We start from the raw sequence: 24,936 nt of genomic DNA, 5'->3' as shown, positions 1-24,936 counted from the left end.
AATTCATGATTTTTTAGTGCAAGTGAAGGCAGAACTGAAACTTACTGCCTAACTAAAGCTAGCCTGAAGCAAATGGTATTTAGCTTATTTCCCCAAAGATACAATCCTAGTGATATTGCTTTTGCTGAATAGAAGAGCTACCCAAGTTTAAATTAGTGCTTTAAAAGAAAAATTGTAGGAAATGTTAGTTTGGGGAGTGTCAGTGGAAAAAATATTTGTTGACTTGATTGGATTCAAGTGAATGTTTTAAGTCCTCCCAGTTTATTTCTCCTCAACCTCTCAATGAATTGCTTCTCTGAAGAACTTGTGTCTCAGTTGATACAAATCTCCCAGTCAGCATCAACACTCAGGGCTAAGTTTCCCAGTGTCAGCGCAGAGGTCTTCGTATCATATGTGAAAACCACTTCCTTTTCTTTCCCACCTGAACAGGACAAGAGAGTTTACTATTTGATTTACGAAGAACTCTTCTGAAACACAGTTACATATGACTCTCTCCAGTTTTTAATTCTGACTGCCCCTGCCACTGGTGGAAAGAATCAATTAAAAAAGAAATAGAAGACAAATCTGCCCAGAATACACATAAGAATGCAGCAGAACTGGAAAATAATTATTTCTCTTTTTCTGATCTTTCAAACTATGGTACGTCAAACTGTGGTACTATTAAAGGATTTTTCAGAAAAAAATAACCCTTGTTTCTGCATAGGTTTCCCTCCAGACACCCCTGACAGGTAGAGGCAGAAAGTCCATTTCTCCATGACTCCCAAAGTGAAGGGACATGCCTCAAAATCAGCCAGAAATTAGAAGCTCTTTCTTGTAGATGCCACTGCCTATCCATATGAGATCCCTCACAACTTCTAGAGAGCCCCACACAAGTAAGAACTCCAGAGCTTTTGAATAAGCAAGAAATCTGGTTTTGTCTGCAAGTTTCCTGTTCTAGACTAGGCAGGTTTACAGATCTGAGCAAATGGGCCTTCATTTGAAATGCTATCTCTGGTCGTGTTCCGTGCAGGGCAACATTGTCTGAACTTGTTAATTCCAAACCACTTTTACTGATATATCTATTGCTTTACAAAGCCAGTGTGCTTCAGTTCTGCATGTAATAATAGTAGTGAGTAGCTGCTGGCTCCTTTCACTAAATTCTGTCCTTGATACCAAAAAAGTAGCAAAGAAAACTAAACAAAGAGGCTTTGTATGCTGTAACACTTCCATTATAGAGCTGCCAGTTTGACATCTCTAGTGAATGGCCGCAGAGCAACAGGATTTCAAAGAACTGTAGTAAAATAGAAGTCAGTTCATTACCCTTGGAACTGGCTGTCACAAAAGTGGGTTGCTTTCCAAATCCCAGAACTATCACCCGCTCAACCACACATGAGGTTTGGTATTGTCCGCTTTCATCGGTGCAGCTGAAAAAAGAAAATTATTTTATTTACATTAGTTTTTGGCCAACAGTAGAGGTTCAGTATCATACAGAGAAAGTACTACTTTGGTCTCATCCTGAAAGTTCCCTATACTGGTTTCCTTTCCTCTATTTACCTTTCTCCTAAAAACAAGTAAAACTTCTTCCCACTGTCAACTAATTTTTCACCACATATCAGATTTAACAAATATAGAAGAAAAAGTTTGAGAAAGTATTTTATGGTAAAAAGTATGGCTTTGACTACTAGGAAAGTTCTGGATTTTCACAAAACAGTACTTAAAACTCCTAGGAAAAAATGTAAAGCTAATTTTAACACTTTTTCAAGTAAGATGTTTCAATCTGAGGCAAAATTATCTTTCACTTTGTAACTAATTTAATTTTTATTAAAAAGCTCAAAAAAAATCAAAATGAAACTTTTTGCAGTGAACAAATGTTGTATCATTCATCTGAAAATTACTTTTTTCCAACTTCTAGATTTGCTAGCAATTTAGCAAAATTTTTCTTTCCCATGCTGTATTTTTTAAGATCTTCAGATTGAATATTCCAGATCAAGAGATTTGAATTATACTTTAAAATTATCCAAACTAGACTACAGTTTTGCTCTGTGTTATATTTTTAGCTTTAGGACCACTGCTTGCATACATTTGAACCCTGAAGGACTAAAGAATGTCTGCAGAATCACCATTTATGCACTGCATAGCCCCATTGGCACCATACTTCAATAGTTATAGTGATGTATCTAGCATCTTGTTCCTTACAAGCAGCTAAGGATCCTTTTGGCTTTTAGGTTTTGCCACACAGCCTTTGCAGGTTGTATCTGCTTGTGCCTCCTTTTAAGTGCTTTTCTTCATGCCAATATACATGGTGAAATTTGTGGATTATTTTTGGAGAATACAATGGCATGTGTTTGTGGTGCCCAGACAGAAGTACTGAATATCTCAAGTTGGAACTGACATATAAGATTCAAGCCCAACTCCCTGCTCCTTCTGAGACTACCTAAAATTAAATCATATGAATAAGAGCATCATCCAGATGCGTCTTGAACTGGGATAGGCTTAGTGCCTTGACCACTTCCCTGGGAAATATGTTCCAGTAACCAACCACTCTCTCAGTGCAGATTATGTTAGAAAAATACACCTTAGAACAAAAACCACTCCAGGTGTTGCCTACTTGCAAATGTCCTGGTTTACCTTCTTTTGTCTCTCTGATGGGCTTTACCCTTTCTAATGACTTTCTTTGTACTTGAGTAAATCTGCAGAATCTCTAATTTGACTAGACTGAAACAATATGACTAGACTGAAACAATATGAGACAACTCAGTATTTCATGTGTTGCTGCCCCTAGACTTACACAGAACATTGTATATCTCTGCAGTTTTATGACAGATTCTGCACACTCTGGGACTTCACTAAGAAGTAGATGACACTAATACTGCTACATTTGCAAGAATGCCTCATGAACTAGAAAAGACATTTCCAGTGACAATGTATGGGTGGCTTTTGTCCACAACTGCTGTTACCTGGAAGTGAGAATGTTCTTGTGGAAAGTGAATTTCCGATATAGGAACTGCTTCTTGTGGAGGTACTGAAATGAATGTCCATCATCTACATAGAGCTCACCTATGGCACAGGCCTGTGAAACACATCAGATGGAGCACAAATTAACAGCAGTTTCTAGTGCTGAACAATGAAACTAAAAATGTCTCACTATATGTTACGTTTCATATTGAAGATGTGTGTTTATTTTTCTTTAGCAACTTGTATCCCTGGAAGGCTCAGGCAGTCCAACTCTGAGAGTGCTGGACATCTTGGTTTTGTAAATGGATGCTGGTGTCAGGAGTCACCTCATTTATTAGAAAAGACAGTTGCAGGAAGCTCTCTCTCTATGTCCAAGAGGAAGCTTGTGGCCTGCTCAATCTCTGCTCCTTCCTCCAAGGGACTCGATGAGGGCTGAGAAAGGTTAGAAAAATGTTCTGCCTCTGCTATACTCAGACAGCCTCACTTTGAAGGAAGAGTGCAGGAGAGGTAGAAGTCCCCTCAAATTGCAGAAGTGGAGAAGAGCCACTGGGCATACAGATGTAGATACCATTGTGCTGATCAAATAGGCAGTAAGGGCCTACAAAGGTCAGATGGAGTAGAAGACATCTTTGTAAAAAGGGAACACTATCTCAAAGTACCTCTGTGTCCAAGGCCACATGGAGTTCATAAGAAATATCTATCATCCATTCAGTGGATTTCCCAGCTGCAGTCTTCAGAGGTATCACAGTGCCCCCCCGTTGGAACACAGGAAGCTGAGAAAAACAAAGCCGGGTAGAAAGGTTCATATACTCTGATCATATAATTTTAACATGGATAGGGAATAGCTGAAGTTTGCTCTTATCAAAATTTAGAAGTGAACTTCTACCACAAATATATAAAGACAATGGTTCAATTAACAATGGGAATAGTAGTAACTTTCTGTATGTGTATAAGCAAAATAATTTTGCTTGGAAGAGTCACCCTTACATCACCTCACTTTACTACCAGGACACAGTAGTGTTCTATCTAGCAATAAAGGAGATGGGACTTTAAGAAAACAGCTATTACATTTCTACAAAGAAATTGAAATGTCACTTTTCTGATTATGATTATTGACAAAATAAAAGCTAAGGTGCTTTTTCTGCTCAAAGGAAGTAGCATTTTAAAACAAAAACATACATTCTCTAGTGTTACTGGGATCTTCAGAGTGCCTGCATCTTCCATTCGTTTAAATTTTCTGAAATCATACCAAATCTAGAAAAAATGAAAAAATAATGAGCATGACATCTATGGCAAGATTTGTTCCCTCTGCAGATGCAGTTACTCTCCTGCTTAACCTGTCACTCTTCCTAACAACCTATTTGATGTGCAAGAGGAAACATTCACTTTTCAATTTAGTGACCTTTGGGATGGAAAGAATCAATTCTCATTCCTGAAGCACAAAGATAATCTGATCTTTTCTACAGTTTGCATAATATCTTGTATGTCTTAAAGCATCTGGAACTGCAAACCAATGAAACACTTTTTTTTTTAATCTAATTTCTGAAAAAGTATATTTATATTGAAGCGAAAATTAACAACAAAGTTGCTAATAACAGGTGACAAAAAAGAGCTGCACCCGAACTTCCCACACACACTTGCCAGCAGGTTTAACTGCTTTTAGTGTGCAAGCAGTCAGTTCCCACAGAGATCTTGATAAAAATATTTTTCTTGTTTGGAGAGCCTAGTCTGTTTTTCTCCCTACACTGAGAAGAATTCTACATGACCTCAGGTGCCCTAGTGGAGTCACAAGGCTCTGCATGGTGTCACACGCTCCCCTTTGCTGTTTACCCTCTAGAGTCTCAGGCTTTCCCTTAGGAACTATTTTCCCCAAATTATTTCCCTTCCTCCACCTCCCAGCTGCTGTAGCATTAACATTCTTTGTAGGAGTGGACGACTGTGCCATCCTGTGGATAAATACTTTTACTTCAGAGAGGAACTGATCTCTGTATATGTCAATCTTTGTTACACATGTCCCAGGCTACTGAGACTTGTATTTCCTTGTTAAAATTTTCCCTCCCCACAGCTTCCCTCTGATTTCCTTATGACCTTTCTTCAAAGTTCCCTTTTTTCCACATAAAAAGTGAAGTTTAACCCAAAAAGAAATACATGAAAAAAGGAAATTGACAATTTAGTGAAGCTGTTTTATGGTGTTCAGTGAGAAGCAGCAAGCCTTGAGGGAACATTTAAATTATAGGGAATCTGAGATTTGTGCAGCAGCTCTTGGAAAAGCAAGAAAGTAAATTTCCTGTGAGCCAAGCATGCAAGGTATTGAGGTGGAAGGAAGGGTTCAGAATGGCTCAGGATGGCTGGCCAGCACTTGGCATGGCAGCAGTGCTCAGCAGTTACAAGATGGGGAGCTGGAAGGTTCCTGCATAAAATACTTCTTTGGGCAGAACAGCTGAGCAGTTCATATTCATCCTTACCTCCTCTGACCCTGGAAGCAGAACACTCACTGTCTTGGCCTCTTTCTCTGTGACTGGATGCACCAACAAAGCATTTCCTGGAAAAAAACCATGAACATGGCTGTGGTCCTCAAGGCTGCATCTTGCCAAAGCAGAAACTGTGTGCTCTGGGGTTTTCAGCCTCCCATAACCATTTTAGGAACTTGCTTGGGCATGCCATATGCTTAAATTCACTTTCTACTGGAAAAAATGGCATGTATAAGGAGCTGATGGCTACCTGACTTCAGCAACCAGCCATACCAGAGTGAAAAACAATCATGTTTGGGTGGTAGTTGTTTGCTACTGCCATTTTTGAACAGACTATGGTCTTAGCTGCTACAGTGAACTTTCATGTTTCAGGTCAAACCCAACCATGTTTTTTCAAAGTGACTAGTGAGATAAAACTCAATTTTTGCATCTCATATGACCCCTACTTTCAAAGTGCTTTAAAACCAAGTCCTTTAAAGAGGTCTCAAGTTCTATATTCAATTACAATATAATTTTTTAAAGTCTTGGGCAGAATTTTTGTGCTTTCTTTCTGTTATGCATACTTTACCACCTCAAAACTACTTAAGTCAAATTCCAGAGAATAAGACACCTGCTTACCCAGCATGTACTCATACTCCACGTCAAAAGTTTCTGTTTTTCCTGGAAACTCTACCCAGAGAGGCCTGTAGAAAGAAAGATAGTGGAATTCAGTTACTTTTTCCTCTCCAGTCAGCCCATTCAAGTCCTTCTGGCATTTTCAGGCTCCATTTTCTCCCTCTCTTTCCAAGGTACAGTTACCAAGAACTTAAGATAGGGCAAGGTTCTCTTCTGTGCCAGTACCCCTTTGAGTCTCTGATAGAGTCCCCAGTACAACATGGCTTATGACACTCCAATATACCTATGACTTCATCTCCTGCAGCCTCATTTTCTTTCCTCCTGCCTTCTTCCTTACAAACTTGCACTACTTCTACCTTCCTTCTAGCAAAGGAGAGATGAATGAGCCTTTTTGATACAGTGTACCAGCAATGCTGGCAGCTGATGAGCTAGTCCCTGCAGCATAGTTCTTCCTGTTCTCAACAGCTCACTGCTGCTTCTATAGCAAGTCTCCTCCCGGTCACACCTGAAAAACCTGCACCAGAAGTTAATTTTCAGTCTTTCTCAAAAACAGGAGTTGTAATTTAAAGTTTGAGAGATTATGACAATGATAGCTCATTGAGAGACAGGGTCTGGGTTTCCTTACACAAAAAGCCTGGCTCACCTTCTTACTCATAGGCATCCACTTGTTCACTGCAGCCCTGCTCCTCATGTGCTTGCTAATGAGACACATTTTCCACTCTGCTTGTCTTAGTGAGAAAAATATCGTGTTTCCTCTCTAATTCTGTACCTACTGCACCAAATTTAACACAACAGAAGTGTTATTTAATATTGTGGGCAATTCACATGTCAACAGGAGCTTCACTTCAAGAAAGACAGAAACCCACTGTCTATATCAGCGCATACAACAGGTGCATCTTGGCCTATATATGTGCAAATCATCTTCAAAACCCAAATCACTCAACCATTCCCAAAAACACCTTTATGTTTTTAAAACTTAGGAGATGTATCTGTATAACAATACGTAAAGGTAAATGTGGTGCAAAAGAACAGTTCTAGGGCAACCTCGAAGACACAGAAATCAATACCAGGGAGATTACTGACATTCATCTCTTGTTGAAAGAATTGCTGGATTCAGTTCCATTGAGGTACACTCTTAGAGGTTAGAGAGCAGCAGAACAAAAATTTATTTTCTAATTTCATTTCTGTTCTATATTATTAGATACTCTGCTAAGAGAAACATTAGAAGGGATACTGCAGACATAAATTATAAACTTATTAATGTGATGTAAGCTTTTAGAACAATAACAATTAAGCAGTAACAAGTATTTTCATAAGGGGCAAAATGGCATTTACATATTTAGGTCAGCAAGTTCAGAGTCCATTAAGCACTGTTTTATGTACTGCTTGGACTACTACATAATGTTCTTTATCATGACGGGAAGTTTGAAGTCTACAGTATTTTAAAAACATGTTTAAAGACTGTGAAGTGTTTATTGAATTAGTGTGTTCCAGGTGTCATTTGGAAAAAAACCCAAAACATATAATTTTCTTCTGAGAACCCTAGCAAAGCTTGCAGAATTCATGAAAATAGAATTCAGTATTATAATTTTTGTGTGTGTTTTTGTAATTTTTTAATATTCAAATAAGCAATCACAAAAGTAAGAGAGGCTAATTGAACTTCCCTTCTCCAAGTAACTTCCTGAAGATAATCACTAAATCTCCTGACTTATGTTCTTACCTCATAACTGGTTCAGCCGCTGTGTGTGCCCGATAGAACAGTGTGTATAAGTAAGGCAGGAGGACGTAGCGCTCTCTAATGGCTTTCCTGATGATCTGGGTGTTCTTCTCCCCAAAGAGCCACGGTTCTCGCCGTTTGCTCTCCATGTTAGAATGACCTCTGAAGAAGGGCTGGTAGGCTCCAGCCTGATACCAGCGAACAAGTAATTCTGGTTCTGGATCTCCAATAAACCCTCCCACATCAGCTAGATATTGCGCAGACAAATAAAAATACACATTTTTGGAAATCATTCTGAAAAATGTGAAACTCTCCTCTAACAAACATTCCAAGTGTATAAATCCATGCATTTCACAGTGTGCTCGCTGTTCTGCTCGGTGTAACAAGTTATCCTTTAAAAAAAATCTCAAGAGAGCTTTTGAAGGCCGAGTACCTTTCTCAGTGACAGAGGACTGTCACAATGATGCTACAGAACACCACCTGAGGACTGCTGCTCCAGATGGACACGAACATCATGTAAGAGCTAGTGGAGAAATGATGACAGCCAGGTTCAAGCTTCTGAAACCAGACTGATCTGTGAAACTGCCTGGAAATGCACAGGACTGTTGAGCTTTCCACCATCTGTGTTGAAGTCTACGTTGGGAATACAAGCTTGGTGACACCATTTATGCTTAGTGAGAAACACATTACCTCCACAGAAGGAAATCCCTGCCAAGCTGATGGTAAGAAGCATTGGAATGGATATTTTCAAGTAACTCCACTCTGCTGTGTTGTCTCCAGTCCACACTGCCCCTGGAAATACCCACTTTCAGCATTATGCAGGAAAACCAAGAGTATACTTCAATTTATGCTTGCAGTTAAGGAAAGAAGACAAGAATAGATATGAACCACTCGTGAACTGCTGTACATTGGAACCTTTTTTTTCTTTATACATACATGTTCCTGAAATATGCAGTAAAAAGCAGGCAGTGGTTTGCCACAGGACACAGGTTGTTATTCTGCCTTTAACTTGTACATGCTTTGCTAGCCTTTCCTGATTTTTTTAATCACTTGCACTCTCATGAGCTCACCACGTCAGTATTTCTAAGACAATTTCTCTCCTCTCTAGACTCTTATCCATCAAACTTAATAGAACAAAGCAGCAATGAAGGCATTCAGCTAGTCCTTACCATACTTCTGTGATCCAGCAAAGAAAGATCGTGTGAGGACAAATGGCCTCTCTTTTCCTGAAGAACGTCTGATGAGTCCTTCTGCAGTTGCCATTTGCTGAAAATCATGAATATAAAAGCCAGGAAGATGAACTCTTTAATTAGGGTATTTTCTGGACTGCCTCTTTAGCCCTTCCAAGTGAGAAAAATTAAGAACCCACAAATAATACCTATTATTAAAGCAACAAATTCTTATTAGAATATAATTGAATGAAAAATTATTAATATTGTGTAGTCACAGTTGATGTAATTTACATTGTTATGGTAGAAAGGCACAGATGTCACATTTTCTTGTGACCAATCACATAGTTTATTCCAAATACTGCAATATCCAGCACAGCAGAATCCTTGATGAAGGCTACAGAATACCTAGTACTGTGTAAAGTACCACATTAGACATACTCCATGGGAGTGACTGCTGTTTGTGTCTCCAGATACTCTACCTGGTAGAATCCATAGAGGTTGTGTACTTCCCGATGCTCCCAGTTATTGTAGTGCACAGCATCTTTCTGCATTGTTAGTTCTGCCCCTTTGAAGACTGAAGGCTCATTCATGTCATTCCATACAAAGAGGATATTAGTGGATCCCTGTAACACAGGGCTGCAATTAGGTCATGACAGAGCCATTGCTGTGACTTAGTGTGTTTATCTTTAGTGGGTGTCAGACCAGTCTAGGGTGTGACTAGAAACAGCAGCAGTAAAGCAAGGCATGGTAATTACACTTCTGAGGTGACTTGAAAGCTGCCAGTTGTTCATCTCATCTCTGTTGGAGGCCCTTCTGGTCAGGGTAGCAGCCTGCAAGCCCACTTGACTTTTGCAATTCTTACAAACTCAGTAGGCACTTGCTATTTCTGCCTTCTGGTGAGGGAAAAGAGGCAGGGAAAAGAGAAGTATTAAACAGATATGAGGAAAAATCAGAGAAGGCCAGAGGTGAAAAACTGGAGAGGAAAAGCAGTCTGGGAAATATGTACCATGCATGTCTACTAGGAGAGTGGTTTCAACAACTCTACTGCAAACTAGAACTTTGGGGCAGGGTGGGGGAACTGGAGGTGTCCAGCAATGGTTGCTCAGACACTTTCAGCACTAGGCAGGACGTTCAGAATAAAGTGACTATGAGCTATGAGAGAGCACTTCCACATTGTTCTTTGTGTGCTATCACGGTAGTAAAAGCTGAAATGGCAGCAGCTGGATTAGATTATGCAGCAGGTGATTCTTAAAGTGCCTGAAGTTTGTCCCTTCTACTGCTGCAACTAAGTGAGCACGTCCACGGATTTCAACTGTCTTAGTTTAGACAATCCATGGAGAAAATCCTTCTATGGTGCTTCAGCTTATCAAGATTATTTTCCTCTACATTACAATAATACAGCTACAAAAGCCAACAATTTGCTTAGCCAGTATCTTCTTTTTCTTCTCCATTTTCAGGCGTTCTGGGATATGTAGATCAGAGCAAATAAATACAAACCTTGTATGTTTTGAAGGCAAATTGATCTGCATACCATTTTCGCACTTCAGGATTGGTGAAATCCAGGTAGCAAGAGGAACCTGTGGATATGGGAGATCCCAATTATTTACCTGATTTTAAGAGCATTGTCTTTGCACCTAAATACAGTGGCCTAAAGCTACAATGCTTTTCACCAGCAGCAATAATGTAGTCACTATTGTTTCTGAAATAAAAGCTCAAGAGCAAATTCCAGGCTGACTTGGAACTCAATACACCCCTTGCCCTATCAACACATGTAGATTCTGGAGGTCTGAAGTTCAGCACCCTTTAAGGATGACTGCTAACAGTCTGAAACATGTTCAGTTGTGAACAGGAAGCCAGGGAAAGACAACATCCCTGGTATTTTGAACTCGAACAGGAAAGCGTTACTGAGAAGCTGAATAACCACATTGTGCCATGCTACCAGAAGTTGTAACATGTCCTTGAATTTTCCCATAATTGCTCCTTTGCCAGGACTGTGAGCTTCCTGTCTGTAAAGAAGTGGGACAACCTGCTTTGCCTCTACCCAGTGAGATCTCCTTAAGAAAAATAACATGTCAAATCACTATATTATGATTGAATCAAAGGTTCAGTACCAGGGGTTCACTTAATTTCATCCAGTTTACATAAGCTGTGCTCACTGCAACAGATCAGACTGCATTTCTGTATCCAAGACAAATTTCGAAGAGGAATGGTTGTTCTCATAAACAAATCCAATTTTTTTAGTTCTAGGCACTGGTTCTATCTGCAGTTTCAATAGATGTAACAGAGGATGTTATACAGCTGAGGCAATTAGAATATGACTATATCAAAGAAACCACAAAGTATTTGAAATTATTAATATTTACCAAAAATGCAAGGAATGTAAGACTTTAATTCTGCTTCCATGGATACCAATTAAAGTATTCTGCAAAATTTTTAAAATAAACATATTTAAAATAAATATGGAGACAGAGTGGTTTTTTACCTGACCAACAGATGCCCTCAAAATCTTGCCCATTTCTGTCTTTCACAAAATATCCCTTGTCTTTTGCCTGTGAATACAGGGTATATGTGGGATCAATCTTAATGTGTGGATCTACAATGACGACAAGCTGACAGGATAAGAAAATAAAATCATTATTAGCATCAATTGTGCTTAATAAAACAGTAAGAGTTCACTTTTGATAAAAGGCAGAGAATGATTACACCTCAGGTAAAAAAGACAGCTGTGTCACTAATTTTAAAAAGCAGTTACCAGTTCTTGTATATACTGTGCTAGACTTACATATAGGAGCTGAATTCATAAGGAGGGCATGAACTCATGCTTACCTCTCTGAAATAAAGGACAAACCCCATTGTTTCAGGTAAAAGCAAGTATCCCAACCCCTAAAAACACTGTGTTTTTTTCACTGCTGTATTCTGTGAATGGGAAAATATCTGCCTTATGCATTCATGTGCCTGCTTAAAATCATATGCCTTAAGATATTTAAATGTATTTTAGTTTGTATAGGATACAACAGCAACAGATACTGTATTTTGTAGTTATTTTCTGCTGCCTTTAACTGCTTTGCTGTATAGCTGACAAAGTACTATAAATCCAACCGAGAGATTATAAAACTTGAATGCTATTTCAACACTTCCCCATTCATTGACTTTTGGTGAAGATCAATAATTAAGCAATTCTACAACTTTAAGATATTGTCTACATTTTAATACCTCTATAATTATAGGGAAAATATTTTAGCTGTAAAAGCAGAAACACAAAGCAAAGCTGAAGCAAGCACAGCAACTACCAACAGTGAAAGCTCACGTTAGGGAGAAAAATTTTCTGCTGTGTCCATCACAGCACTGAACTGCTTCTGTAAGACAGAGCTTCACATGAGTCAAACTTAGCCTGACAGTCAGGATACACAACAAACTACAAAATAAAATGGCATGAAGAACTGAATTAAACATGATAGCTTGCATGCTGTAAGCATCACCAGACAGCAACACTCTAATTTACTCTGTTGTTGTTAAGCTGTTTTCAATATCTGAAGTACTTAGGTTAAAGCTAGATTGGGTAGACTCACACTACAGAGAAATATTTTCTTTCTTCCTGTTATGTTTTTACCTTGCGTTTTTTCTTCTTCAGATGTTCTTGCATCTTTCTGGGGTTCTGGAATTTCTTTTTGTCCCAAGTAAAATACCTCTTGCCATCTGTATGCTCTATGTCCAGCCATATCACATCATAAGGAATGTCATGTGCATCAAAGCCAGCATCTACTGCCTTGACATCTTGCTCATCCTCATAATTCCACCTGCACTGATGGTAGCCCAGAGAAAAAAGGGGGGGCAGGGCTTGAGTGCCTAGGAAGAGTATATGAATGAAGATAAAAGTGATAAAGTCCTTCAAGAATTTATCTAGAGACTCTAGAAAAAGTTAACATGATTAATATGTGTCTCTCTGGAGCTAGAGAATGCTGGCCTAAGTCCTTCATACCAAAGTGACTAACTCTTGAAATAATGAGCATTACAATGAGCTCAACAGTCAGAAAGAGCAAAGGACTGTAATGATAAAATGAGAGTGAGAAAGAACTTGCTGTTCCATGATGCTGAACTGTTATTCCAGTAACCAATATAATTTTATTCTTTATCTTTTTCTAACAAATAATATTCTAGATTAGTTTATCTGTCATTAATGCAAACAATTACACAAATTTTAATCAGTACAATGCAATTTCTGTGACTACTTGAGTAGTGTAAATAGGTCCACAGGTGCTACAGTAAAAGGAGAACCACTGGAACTGAAATTGTTAGAAATTTTAGCAAACACGTCTGTGCAGCAAAGGAACATTGCTAACAGACTAAGGAACTACCAGGAATATTTAGGTACTTTAATTCTCTTTAGTACACAAAGAATGCTGCTTTCATAAAATGTTAGTCCCCTTTTCTCCATTTTTTTAACTCTCTTCCTGAGGCTGTTGTTTCTTTCCTTTCCCATATATGCATGGGGATGTATTTCCTTCCCTAAGGGGCACCCTGGACACTTACCTATCTTATTTCTCTAGTGTCCAGGACACATTACTTCATAACTTCAGTCTTTTCACATTATAAGGTGGCCTGTCTTAATGGTGACTGGCAGTTTTAGCCCTTTGTATCTCCCCTCTTCTTCTAAGAGTGCAGTTTCAGATAGCAGTAATTATGCTGGCTTCTCAATTAGGGCCAAGTTTGACCAGCTGCAAGTGCTAGGGAAAACAAGGACGGAAACCAGTCTTCACAAAGTACCGGCCTTTGCTCTACACACTGCAGCCTGGGAACAACTGCACACAATGGGCTAGGTAAAAATTAACCTGCTCTTGGGTACAGCATGTTCCTCAGAGAATCTCCCAGGTAAACGTGCCAGACTGACTCCAATTATGTGAGTTAGTACCTGTCAGTTGTGCAAACTGCTTGAAGATATCAAAGGCAGTGGGTCCCATCAGCAGGAAAACATCAATGATTCCGCTTTCTGACATCCAGCGTACATCAGTTAGAGGCACTGCTCTCTGCTTAGCAGTCTCTGCAGCAGATCTAGATGACATGTGCTTTGAAGGAAACCAAGGTAAAACTGAATCTCTCTCTGCCAAACTTTTATTCAATGAAGGAGCAAAGACGGAAATACACAAAATTCACTAACACATACCTGGCAGGTATTAGAAATACCCACTGAATGTTTCTTATATATCCTTCACAAATCCTTTACCTTGCATACTGCTTATACAAAGTAGAGCAATAGTTAATGAAGAAAAATGGGTAATGAGGGGCAAAATAATTAAAACTTTTCTGTAATTACAGACTATGCATTTTCTGTTGGATCTTTCAGTAATATTTATATCATAAGTAAAAAAGAAAATTAATAATTTTAACCACATAATGCAGTGCTGGAACAAAGCAAGATTTTCCTTTTCTGCATTGTTTCAATTTTAACAGAATTCATGTTTGTGTTTCAAGAGTTTGAGTGAATTTCTTTGCCAAACATTCTATGTTTTTTGAAGGTCAATTATATTCCACAGAATGAGACTGCTTAGCAGAAATGTGTGCCAATACCAAGAATTTAAAAACTTTGAGAAATTCCTTAGATACAAGAGATTGTCAAGATTTTTGTCCACCCTTTCTTCTGCCTGCTACATACACCTGTGTAGATCTTTTCTGCATATTTCCTCTTTGCCTCCTCCTGTAGACTTGTTAAGATACAAGATCTATAACTCATCTCTTTGTTCTTTTCAGCGGCTTAATACAACAAATTTAGTACCAGGGAGAACAGGAGGAAGAGACTGACAATTCTTCATTAGGGAGCAAAAGATAAATCTCCAATAATGTTGTTACATTCCTGTACTGAAGTGCCCTGTACGTCCTGCCCTGAAGTATTTTCTTTTGTTATTAAATTCTGAGGAAAGTGAATAATTCTCACCTCAGCTACTGCCTTTGTACTAATATCCACCAGCGTTTCTGAAGAGTTCAGCCAGAAGATCCCTGAAGTTCTGTTAGGCTTGTGTGCTAAGAGAAGGGGCACTGAACCATAAATGCCTATTTTATCATGTATCTTGTGGCCGAAGATATCCAAATTATAAAGCCGGTAGGCATCACCATCACTAGGACAAACAAACAGATGTATTTATTACGTGCAAGCATCCTGCAGCAGGCCAATTTTAACTCTATTGCCATTCCACTAAACTTGGTGAATACTTGGTAAGCACTCTGTATTGTGCCTTTTGTTTGGCATCCAGAGCCGAAATATGGGCAGTCTAGATTACTGCTTCTTTGCTTTGGTCCTCGTTATCCGAATCAAACAAGATTTTTGCTCCAGTGAGACTGTTTGCTCTAAATCCTAAAATATGATTTCTGAACTCTCTCATCGAGTTGCTCTTTTAGGAGTTCTGCTAAAACATGACTGATCCTGAAGTCCAGAAAAAACTGAATGGAAAACCGAGGGACAACAGAAGAGGCCATTTATGAAATTGCAGAGCGGAAAGGGAAAGCTGAACAACTTACTCTACATGGATAGTGGTTTGCTGTATAATTAATCTATATGACATACATGTCTCAAGCTGTTGTCTGCATTAAAGTATTAAGACAATGTTATAGCCCTCCTCTACAAAAAAACTCCAACTGCACTCATTAGCAATCTGGCACCTTTACCTGGTGTTTTTGAGAAGAAGTGTTTCTGCGTGTTGTGGTATTCCATAAACGTGATCATATCCATGTAAAGAGAAGTCCATGCCTACAGAACTGGGACCTGTGGAAATAACATTAAAGAGAAGAACATAGAGTGCCATGCTCAGGCTTATCTGAAAGCAACAGAGCAGAGCAACCTAACTGGATAAAACAACTGAAAGTTTCAATAATTAACTCTTTCATACTTCTTTTCAACTTCACTTCCATTATTACTTTTGTTTCACAGAGGTAATGCCTTAAATAGACTTTATTGTATTTATTTTGGTTTTGAACTTCTTAAGAAGATAAAATTAATCACTTTAGCAGAACCTCCCCCCCAAACAAATCCACATAATCATGGGCCACTTCTTTATTCTGCAGTGAAAGGCTTAAAATTATCTCCTGTTTCTATCCCAGTACATAAAAGCCAAACTCTGCAGCACAGTGGACTTCAGAGTCTGAGCTGCCTGTTTCCCACCGCTCTTCTCTTCAGCCTCAGCCAGCAGAGCAGCATGCACAAGAGTCCCTACCAGTGATATCATCTTGTCACAATACTAAATACAGGGCAACTTTTGGCAGGTGACCAGAGATCCTGTAGACTGACAAGCAGTGGCTTCAGGATCAGAACCTGATCACATGGACTTTATTCCTCCAACACAGAAAAAACCATGATGCTGGCCTAATACATCAGATACAGCATGAACAACAGAGACAACAGCTTCCTGCCCTCTCTGTCTTGATTGTGAACTGAAGAAGTTTCTGTCACCAAAAGGAATCGCTTTCAGAGCCCCCTCTCCCTACTGCAGCTGCTGGGTAGTGCTGGTTGCTATAGAACTCTGAATGCTAGTGGTAATGAACAAAGCTAACTAACTTAATTAATACAGAATACAATGAGACAGACAGCAGATGGTCATACATTTTGGTAATTGATAATTTAAATTGTATTTGAGCTACTGCTCTCGTGTATGTAACCTCCTTATCTCTTAGGATTGCTCAGTATTTCCTTTTGTAGTCCTCACTTAAAAAGAGTTTCTTTGTGCCAATTATTAATGCTTAGATATCATGATTTCTGATATGTCATGAGAATAAACTACAGGTGAAATCAATCTTATGTACTAAGAAAAGAACATACAAAGAAAATAATGTATTATATACATGTACACTCAGACAACACAGATAGTGTTATACTGTGTCAGAAATGGCACAGTGAGTTGATGAAACAGATCACATTGACTGTGTTCCCTCTTGAACAGAAATCTAATGAATATTTGCAGTACTTTTATCAAATTTGTTACCCATCACTGATTTCTGATTAAAACAAAGTTAAGACAACTGAAAAGCAGGAGCAAGTGAGACACTGATAAATTTTAAGCAGATAAACAGAAAGCAGACAGACGAATGAACATAGGTTTATACAAAGCAGTAAAGCTGTTTTCAGAACTACACTGAGGCTTACCATGAGCTTTGATGTCTAAGAAACTGCCAAATTTCTCTTGCCAGAGACCTAGATCCTCTTGTTTTTCCTGCACAAACAGAAACAGCTAAGCAAATGCAACTGCTCACATTGTGTATTTCTAAGAAAAGTATGTTTTTTCATGAGGCTTATACATTGTTAACTGCTTTTTTTGCCAATTATGGTTAATACAAATAAATCCAAACCACATTTAGATTCTGCTGCAGCAATTTACACTGCCAAACTGACGTGCACGTGTTGCACATATGGCATCTGCTACAGCATAAAAGTAATACCCGAGGTCTTGGATAGAATCATAGAACGAAAGAATAGGCCATTTTGGAAGGAGCCTCAAAAGATCATCTGGTCCACCATTTAATGGGAAAGGGAGCCTAGATGAGATTATCTAGCACTCTGTCCAAATAAATCTTGAAAACCAGAAGTGATGGGGACTATACCATGTCCCCGGGGAGGTTTTTCCAGTAATTATTCTCACTGTACAAATGGGTTTCTTCTGGATGCTGAATACGTTTATGAAATGCAAAACTGCATGGATAGAACCAAACAAGAAAATCCATACAAACAGAAACCAACCTACTCCCCCATACAGTTAAGGTCAGACAACAAAAAAAACTCTCCAGACACTCGGGAGTCCTGTGTGTGTAACTGATAGTTTTAGCCTCCTTGTGTCCTGTCATTCATTGTCCTAGAACTTCCACTTTTTTTAGCGTGTTTCCTAGTTTTCTTTTCTACATTCATCCCAGAATAAGCGTGGCCTCTTGCAGCTGTGTGACTGCCCTGGCAGAGCTCAGAGCTTAGACATAAATAAGCTGAAGGCACATAGCTCTTGCCATTTACAACAGGATAGCAGAATAAGCAGCCATCTGCTCTACGGAAGGCTAAAATTATATCCCAGACATAACTCAGCCTCTTCAGAAAAGTGCAATGTGCCTCTATGCACTGCCAGGACCTGGTATTTTTTCAGAGAGAATCTTACTTCTGTATTAAGCCTGAACATATGTGGAGGTGTAGTTTTTGACTGTTCTCTTTGCAAAGAACAGGGAATTTGAAAATTACCGAATATCACCACAAAACTCCCTTTTACATATCTACTCCAGATCAAATAAGAGAACATAAGAGAAAAAAATTATTAATAAAAAGGCTACGGAAAAAAACATTTTTGTGCTAGATCTACCTGAGTGATGCCTTCTACAGACTTGGTAAAACACATAAATCTTCACTGAACTAAGAATTTGCAAAATATCTCAACAGGTATACCAGGTCCTTTTTAGATTTCACTGGAAAGTGGTTAGACTATATTTGTAAATGTAGTACCAGGTGAAGTGAAAATGGGATTTTAATTCCTTATTTTACAAAACATTCATGCTGCAATTGCAGTAAGTATGAGTTACCTTAAAGTAATCACTTGCTGCCTCCTCACTTTGTGCTGTAGGTTTTCTAGTGAACACAAATACACAGAAATAATCAGTTTATTGTTAATATAAGCAAGGATTTCAAACAGAAAACTTGAATAGTACTGTGCATTGCTTTATACATTATCTAAGAGTTTTGGTGCTTGACTATTCTGAAAATTGATTTCATAGCTGAGAACTTTAACTTGCAAACAATTTTAACATTCAATGCCTTAAAATAAACTTCACTCAATATTTGAGTTAGGTTGACTTCTTGGCCTTTCGTGTTTATTTCTATCTGTATAAGCACTTTACCGACCCAGAAGATCCTCACTTCTTTATCATTCTGGTTTTGAAATAATGCTCTACAGGAGATACACTTGCTATGCTCTTTTTCTAGTCATGACATGTCCTGCACTGTGGTTTCTCATCCTTCCAGCACTTTGCAGTGTGATTGACCTGTCAAATCTTGCAGCTACATGGCACATTGTAAGTTGAACAAAACTTCACTTCAAGAGCTTATAAAGTGAATAAAACTTACCTAAAGAGTAAGTTTAGTGATAAAAAAGATGAAACTAATAACCTCATCATACTACTATCACTCATTCTCAAGAAATACGAGGGGTACCAGGATACTTTAGTGTTTTACAGAATTGGCTATTAAATGAGGTTAGCATTTTGCACATGCCTGCTGCAAGGGATTAAAACAGTCTGCAGCTAGTCAATCTGGAATTTGTTTGTTAAAACTTCATATACTTGCTAAACTTACAAAGTAAAAGAGAACACAGAATTTAATGCATAAGAGCTTTCAGGAACTGCAATTCCATAGAATTGTTTATTTTCAGCTACAGCACAAGCAGCACATATGATGATGCAATAGACAGATACTGTACCTATCACTGGGAGGTGGTTGTAGGTGCTCAAAATATAACAACCCATTGGAATTCATGCTCATAACAGTCTCACCCTTGGACTGCAGCTCAACTTGGAAGGGGTCTGCTGTGACTTGAAGTTTGTAGTCCCCATTACCACTTGACAGTGCCAGAATACCCGCCTCCTTGTGGGATATGAAGAGTCTGGCAAATGAAAAGCAACAACCGCAACACGTGAATCCACTGTAACTAAATAACAATTTGAAACAAAAGATGGACTAAGAATATCGGCATGCATTACACAAACCTCAAGGCTAATGTTGAGGCAAAGAATGCCTGAAATACATGCTGTGCTTGGGGTTCACTGCATAGTGCAACAAGTGGCTACAGAACTGCTGTGAAAACTATCCAGAGCTTGCATTCCTGTCACATTAACATATAATGCCTTAGGTAAAAACAATACATTGTAACAGGTAGGCTATTTTCTGATTGGGTCAAATAGCCTCAGGTTTCTTTTGTGTATGACAAAACTTCCTCCTATGTATTTAACATGAATTTTTGAAAGTAAATTAACCACATGCATTTTTATTTTTAATTCTTGTAACAACTTTGTATTGTAGAGAGACAACTGTACTGTGCGTAAATGAGGGACAAAGAAAAAACACTTGCAAATGAAGCTGTGTAAGTTACTAAGGTGCTAAATCATCTTCCCATCACTTACCTCTGGGTGGTAGGTTCCTTTATAAGAACATCAGGAACTTTGTATCTTGCTCTGAGAGGTGAAGCCTCATCAATTTTAAGCCTGAAAATATTGCCTTCTATTTCATAAATTTCTACTTGTAGAAGAACCTGGGAGCAAACAAATAAACTGTTAGTGATAAAAAATATCAACATATTTTTTAACACAATATCACCAAACACTTACTGTCTGGAAAAAAACGAACATGCCTGCTCTCTGATCTAATGTTCTTTAGCACTGTTGAGTAAAAATCATTATCCATATGAATTTACACCAGCTAAATCTACTCCACCCCTTCGAAGAAGCAATGTTTTTTAAGCAAACTCTTTATCTTCAACTTACAAAGTGCACATAGCTGCAGTTTGCAGCTCTCTCCCCACAGCAACGTGGAAAACAGCAACAGTGTACACTAATCTCAAGGTTAGTACAATTTCACTACTATGCTGTCAATGTAAGAGTGGTAAAATCCTGAGATGTGGACTTTTTGCAAAAACATCAGTGCTCTGTCTTCACTAGTAGCAGCACAGTGCTGACACTGATCAACTGTGTCAGAAAGACACCTAAAGAAAATGTGCTAATACTGCCCTACTCACTGTAATTTGCTATTTTTTAGTTCAGGGATCTGGGAAGTCACCCTATTCTAGAAAAATTACTTACTTTTCTTCCATAGAGGATCCTGACACCACAAGTCTGATTTTTTCTGTTTTGTTTTTTGTTTCTTTTTTTTTTTTCTCCTTAATGTCTCCTCCTTTGAGACACAAAACTGGCTGAAGAATTTTAGCCTGATATCTTTTCCCACTATGTGGAAGCCAATCAATCCTGCTCTCTTCAAAGGCATGAAAGTATGCAAGAGCCATAAAACCAGAAGAAAAGTAGGCAAGACAGAAAAGATTCATTTGGAATTCCAGGCACTGCTTCCTAGGAGATATTTTACATTATGCTATCTTTGTATAAACCCCCAGATAGTCTAGGAAGCCACAGAATTCTTCAGTCTTTCATATTCCTTAAAATCTAGACAAAAAATAGGCTCCTTTTTCTGTGCTGACTGAAAAGAAGGTTAGGATTAACAAGAGAGACAGAAAACATCTTTATGAAAAGTATCTACATAGTGTGATGGTTAGAGCATGGAAGTGAATTGTAGTTTCAAACTCTCATAATCTGAGCATGGGTTAGGTTGTCTGTTCCCTGGGTAAATGTGCCAGCTGCTATGCCATTAAAATAGAGGAATAGAAGACCCTCATCTTCCTGTTTGTCGTCTTAAATGCAAAGATGACTTCTTTTTTCCAAAAAACTGCCTTTGAGCAAACACAGGAATACAAAGGCATGGTTAGGAGGTCCTGGAATATATGTCCTCTTATTCCATTACAGAAAAAGAATTTATTATTTCAAAATAGTGGAGAAAACTCTGAATTGAAACCATTTTTCAGCTAAAAAGACTTCTATTCACATTTTTCATAAAGCTATTAATTTTTTTTTAAGTTCCTTAAAATACCTCTTTCTCTTGCACAGCCTCAAGCTGTCAAATAAGTACTGACCAGTAAGGACATATTTAGGCTTATAGTTTGCATTACATCTTAAATATCTATCACTGAAGAATCTTAAAATCTGCAAATATTATCAGTCCTGTTGATAATATTTACTGCTCTTTCTGTAAGCACCCTCTTATGCAAGGTGGGATCTCACCTTAGTCTCCTCATGAATAATTTGGAATTTGACATTCTCATCACTTAATGTGACTGAATCCAACAATGCTTGATACGAGGATTTTCCAGGACATAACAGTTTCTGACGCCTGTCAAGACAGAAAATTATTTTTGGTCTCTCTAATTCTTGTAGTTTATATCACATAGAGGGACATAGTACTGGTAGAAATGTTTACTTAATAATTTTGTCTTGATTTTTTTTCAAATACAGTTATCAACACTTCAAGTCAAATTGGAAAAAAAGAAATATAGTTCTGAGCAGACATAAATGTTTATGAATGAGATGTTAGAGGGGATTGGTCACTCATCACCACTCTATAGGGTTTTTTTAAACAATAGTAGTCTTAATTCAAGTGTCCAATTAAATTCTTAGCTCTACAGTTACTGTTCTTTCATTGATCCCAGAAATTTCAGCTCAATAATCTGTTTTGCATTTTCTGTCACATATCTCAGCAACCCTGGTGAACAGCTTTTACATTCTGTGGTGATGAAGCAGTGTATGTTTGTAATTTGTAACCTCCTGAATACATACTGTGGAAATTGTTTCTCAACATGTCTGCTGACTACAGAGATTTAACTGTGGCTTTTGGCCCCAATAATGTTTTTAGGACAGAAACCCTGAAACAGAGGCTCTTTCAGCTGTTTGTAGAATGCTCCTTGCCGAGCCCAGGTTTTATGAACTTTTTGAAGATAAGTGTCTTAGAGGCTACCTTAAAAAGAAGCTTCTTCAGTAGTAAACTGATTTCATTTCCTTGCAAACAGGAACACAAATGTGAGCAATCAGTTAAAGGATTTCTTCTAAAAGCAGAGCAAAGGCAGGATCTGATACTTACCAATGTGTAGCAAACTCCTCCTGAGAAATTAGAGGTCTTATGTTAAATGGTGACATTCTAGAAAGTTTTGGTGTGAAAGGAGCTGTGCTCGCACTGAAATTTTTTTTTGTTGTTTGTTTTCTGAACATAATTTCCTGCAGAACAGATATGAATATCTGAGACTGTAACCCAGTACATCAGTGACTAATTGGTGTAACACTGGGAAATCATTCCTTTCAGTCAGGCAGCACAGGATAGAAGACAACGGAGGATGGGAGGTAAAAAAGGTTGAGGAGAGGTATCACAGTTAGAAATAGGATTAGAAAGATAACATAAGGTTAGCTTTAAGAGACTAGTGAACTAGAATTTAGATTTGACACTCAATTCTGGCCAATGTACTTGCTCAACAGGACTGTAATCATGTATGCTATTGTCACAGACTAATGGTTTCTACTAGTGTTTTGCTGTTTTGAACTACAGACAGTCAAAAAACATCCACATCAAGAAAACAACCTGCATCTGAGTGGAACTATAGTTAAAATATTGCTGGAGCTTACTCAGATGAGAGGACTGATTCTTTTGAATATTAAAAGAAGACATTTTGGATGTAAGATTACACCTTTTAAATATGGTGATTACTGTTTGCTGATAGGTGAGTGGAATGCTCACTTTGAAAGATAAATCCTGAAAACAGCAGACTTGTTATGATTAAGAATCAATGTGTAACTACTTCCTGTATCTTTTAATATTACTAGTTTAGAAACAACCACCAGTCTACAATTCTCCTTACCTGTAAAAAGCAATCTGGTTGCATTTCTTAAAGGTGCTTTTGTCCACAGCCTCATCTTGTACACTAGAAAGAGCAGATAAAGAGTTTACTTGTGTTCACCGAACACCTGCTGAATGATGAGATGTCAGGGTTCCTCTTCAAGACAGGTCAGGATTAAAGACAATGCAGAGAACTCTGATCCAACATAAAATGTGTTGAAATTTGAACTACTGTGTTGAGATATGGGAAGAACTTCTTACACATTTAGTTCCATGCTGAACCATTTCCTTTTAAACTTTGAAAGTTTAAGAAATGATTGATTCTATGACTAATGGAGCTGAATTTCAGCATGACTGAATTCTTGGGGGGGTTTGCATTTTGAAGCCAGACCTCTCTCTGCAGTCATTACAGTTAATTATTATGTTCCAGTAAAAAGAATGGAGAAATAGGCAGGACTGGCAGAAAGGAAGAAATCCTGCACACTCCTCTTCTACCTTTAGTGGGACCGACAAGGAAGGGGGGCTTCTGATGGCCCTGCTGACAGCACTATGTTATCTCTAGTCTTGGGGTAACTTTTAGATCTATTAGATAACACTAATTTTTTGGGTTGCCTGAAAAAAATGGGCTGCCAGTAGTGTCTATCATCAAAATACTTTCCAGATCGTGCTAAATTCAGACACAGATGGAAGTGAATAAGGTATTAGTTTGGTAGACAAAGCACTGATGCTTAGAGAATACTTACTAATTACATACATGCAACATAGAAAATTCAGGCGGCAGCCATTGAAACTCAGTCACAATTACAGATCCTGGATTATTATTGGAGATCTCACAGAACCCATATATTTAGACAATTTAGCCATTCCTATTTTTGCCTGAAGACACATACGTCCTTTCAGGTTTTGCTCCAAGTCCGTGGGACTTTGTTGCCGCATTTAAAACCCTGCAGCTCGCCTGCCTTCCAGCGGTGCAGCTGTCCCGCTCCGCGGCCCGGGCCGCGGGGAGGCTTTGCCCGGGCAGGGCGCCAGGGACTTTGCCCGGGCAGGGCGCCAGGGACAGCATCGCCACGGCCCCGCTCGCCCCGCCCCTCACCCCCGGCACACTTGCGGGAGCCGGGCCCGCTCTCCACAGAAACCGGGGAGCCGGTCTGGCAACACCGGAGGAAGCGAGGAGAGGATCGGGCCAAGGAGTCACCTACCAGCAGCGTTTACTGACATTTCCCTGGCCGTGGCGCCTCCATGGCGGGGCTGTCTTCCGAGCGACCCCCGCATCGGACGGCAGGGAAGGGGTGACGCCGCTGGCGGGCCTGTGGCCAGGCCGGAGGGGCTGCGGCGCAGGGGCGCTCAGCCGTGTGACGAAGTCATATGCTGGGACCCGAACGCAGAACTCGAGTCATCGACGAGTGACAGCCGCCGAGCAGGGTGACAGGCCCGGCGAGGCGGGGAGCGCTCCGGTCCCGCGCCGCTCCGCCGGCCCACGGCCGTCGCGTCCCCGCGAGGAGCGGAAGAGGCGCGGCCAGCGCGGCGGCTCCGTACGGCGGACTGATGGCGGCGGCGCGCGTGCGGGGGGCGGCGGCGGGCCCGTGAGTCGTCCTG

General features: G+C 39.2%; 1 protein-coding gene across 1 annotated transcript; it reads right to left on the bottom strand.

The window, feature by feature from the left end:
- Window positions 1-227: 227 nt before the first annotated feature.
- On the bottom strand, window positions 228-23,615 carry GANC (glucosidase alpha, neutral C). Its single transcript, XM_029964363.1, has 24 exons — window positions 23,602-23,615; window positions 23,363-23,425; window positions 21,741-21,849; window positions 20,040-20,167; window positions 19,340-19,522; window positions 18,447-18,492; window positions 17,038-17,104; window positions 15,567-15,663; window positions 14,839-15,019; window positions 13,819-13,972; window positions 12,520-12,755; window positions 11,392-11,518; window positions 10,407-10,486; window positions 9,389-9,532; window positions 8,907-9,003; window positions 8,428-8,529; window positions 7,741-7,984; window positions 6,024-6,088; window positions 5,400-5,476; window positions 4,114-4,188; window positions 3,594-3,707; window positions 2,937-3,049; window positions 1,300-1,403; window positions 228-421 (listed from the first exon to the last, which is right to left on the bottom strand). The coding sequence occupies exons 1-24, from the start codon at window positions 23,613-23,615 to the stop codon at window positions 312-314; spliced, it is 2,730 nt and encodes a 909-aa protein (XP_029820223.1). The 3' UTR covers window positions 228-311.
- Between the last annotated feature and the right edge of the window lie 1,321 nt (window positions 23,616-24,936).

This window comes from Manacus vitellinus, unplaced genomic scaffold (genome assembly GCF_001715985.3).
Source record: "Manacus vitellinus isolate BGI_N305 unplaced genomic scaffold, ASM171598v3 scaffold_6_pilon, whole genome shotgun sequence".
Classification (NCBI taxonomy): domain Eukaryota; kingdom Metazoa; phylum Chordata; class Aves; order Passeriformes; family Pipridae; genus Manacus; species Manacus vitellinus.
This window is presented reverse-complemented; position numbering and strand designations above follow the sequence as displayed.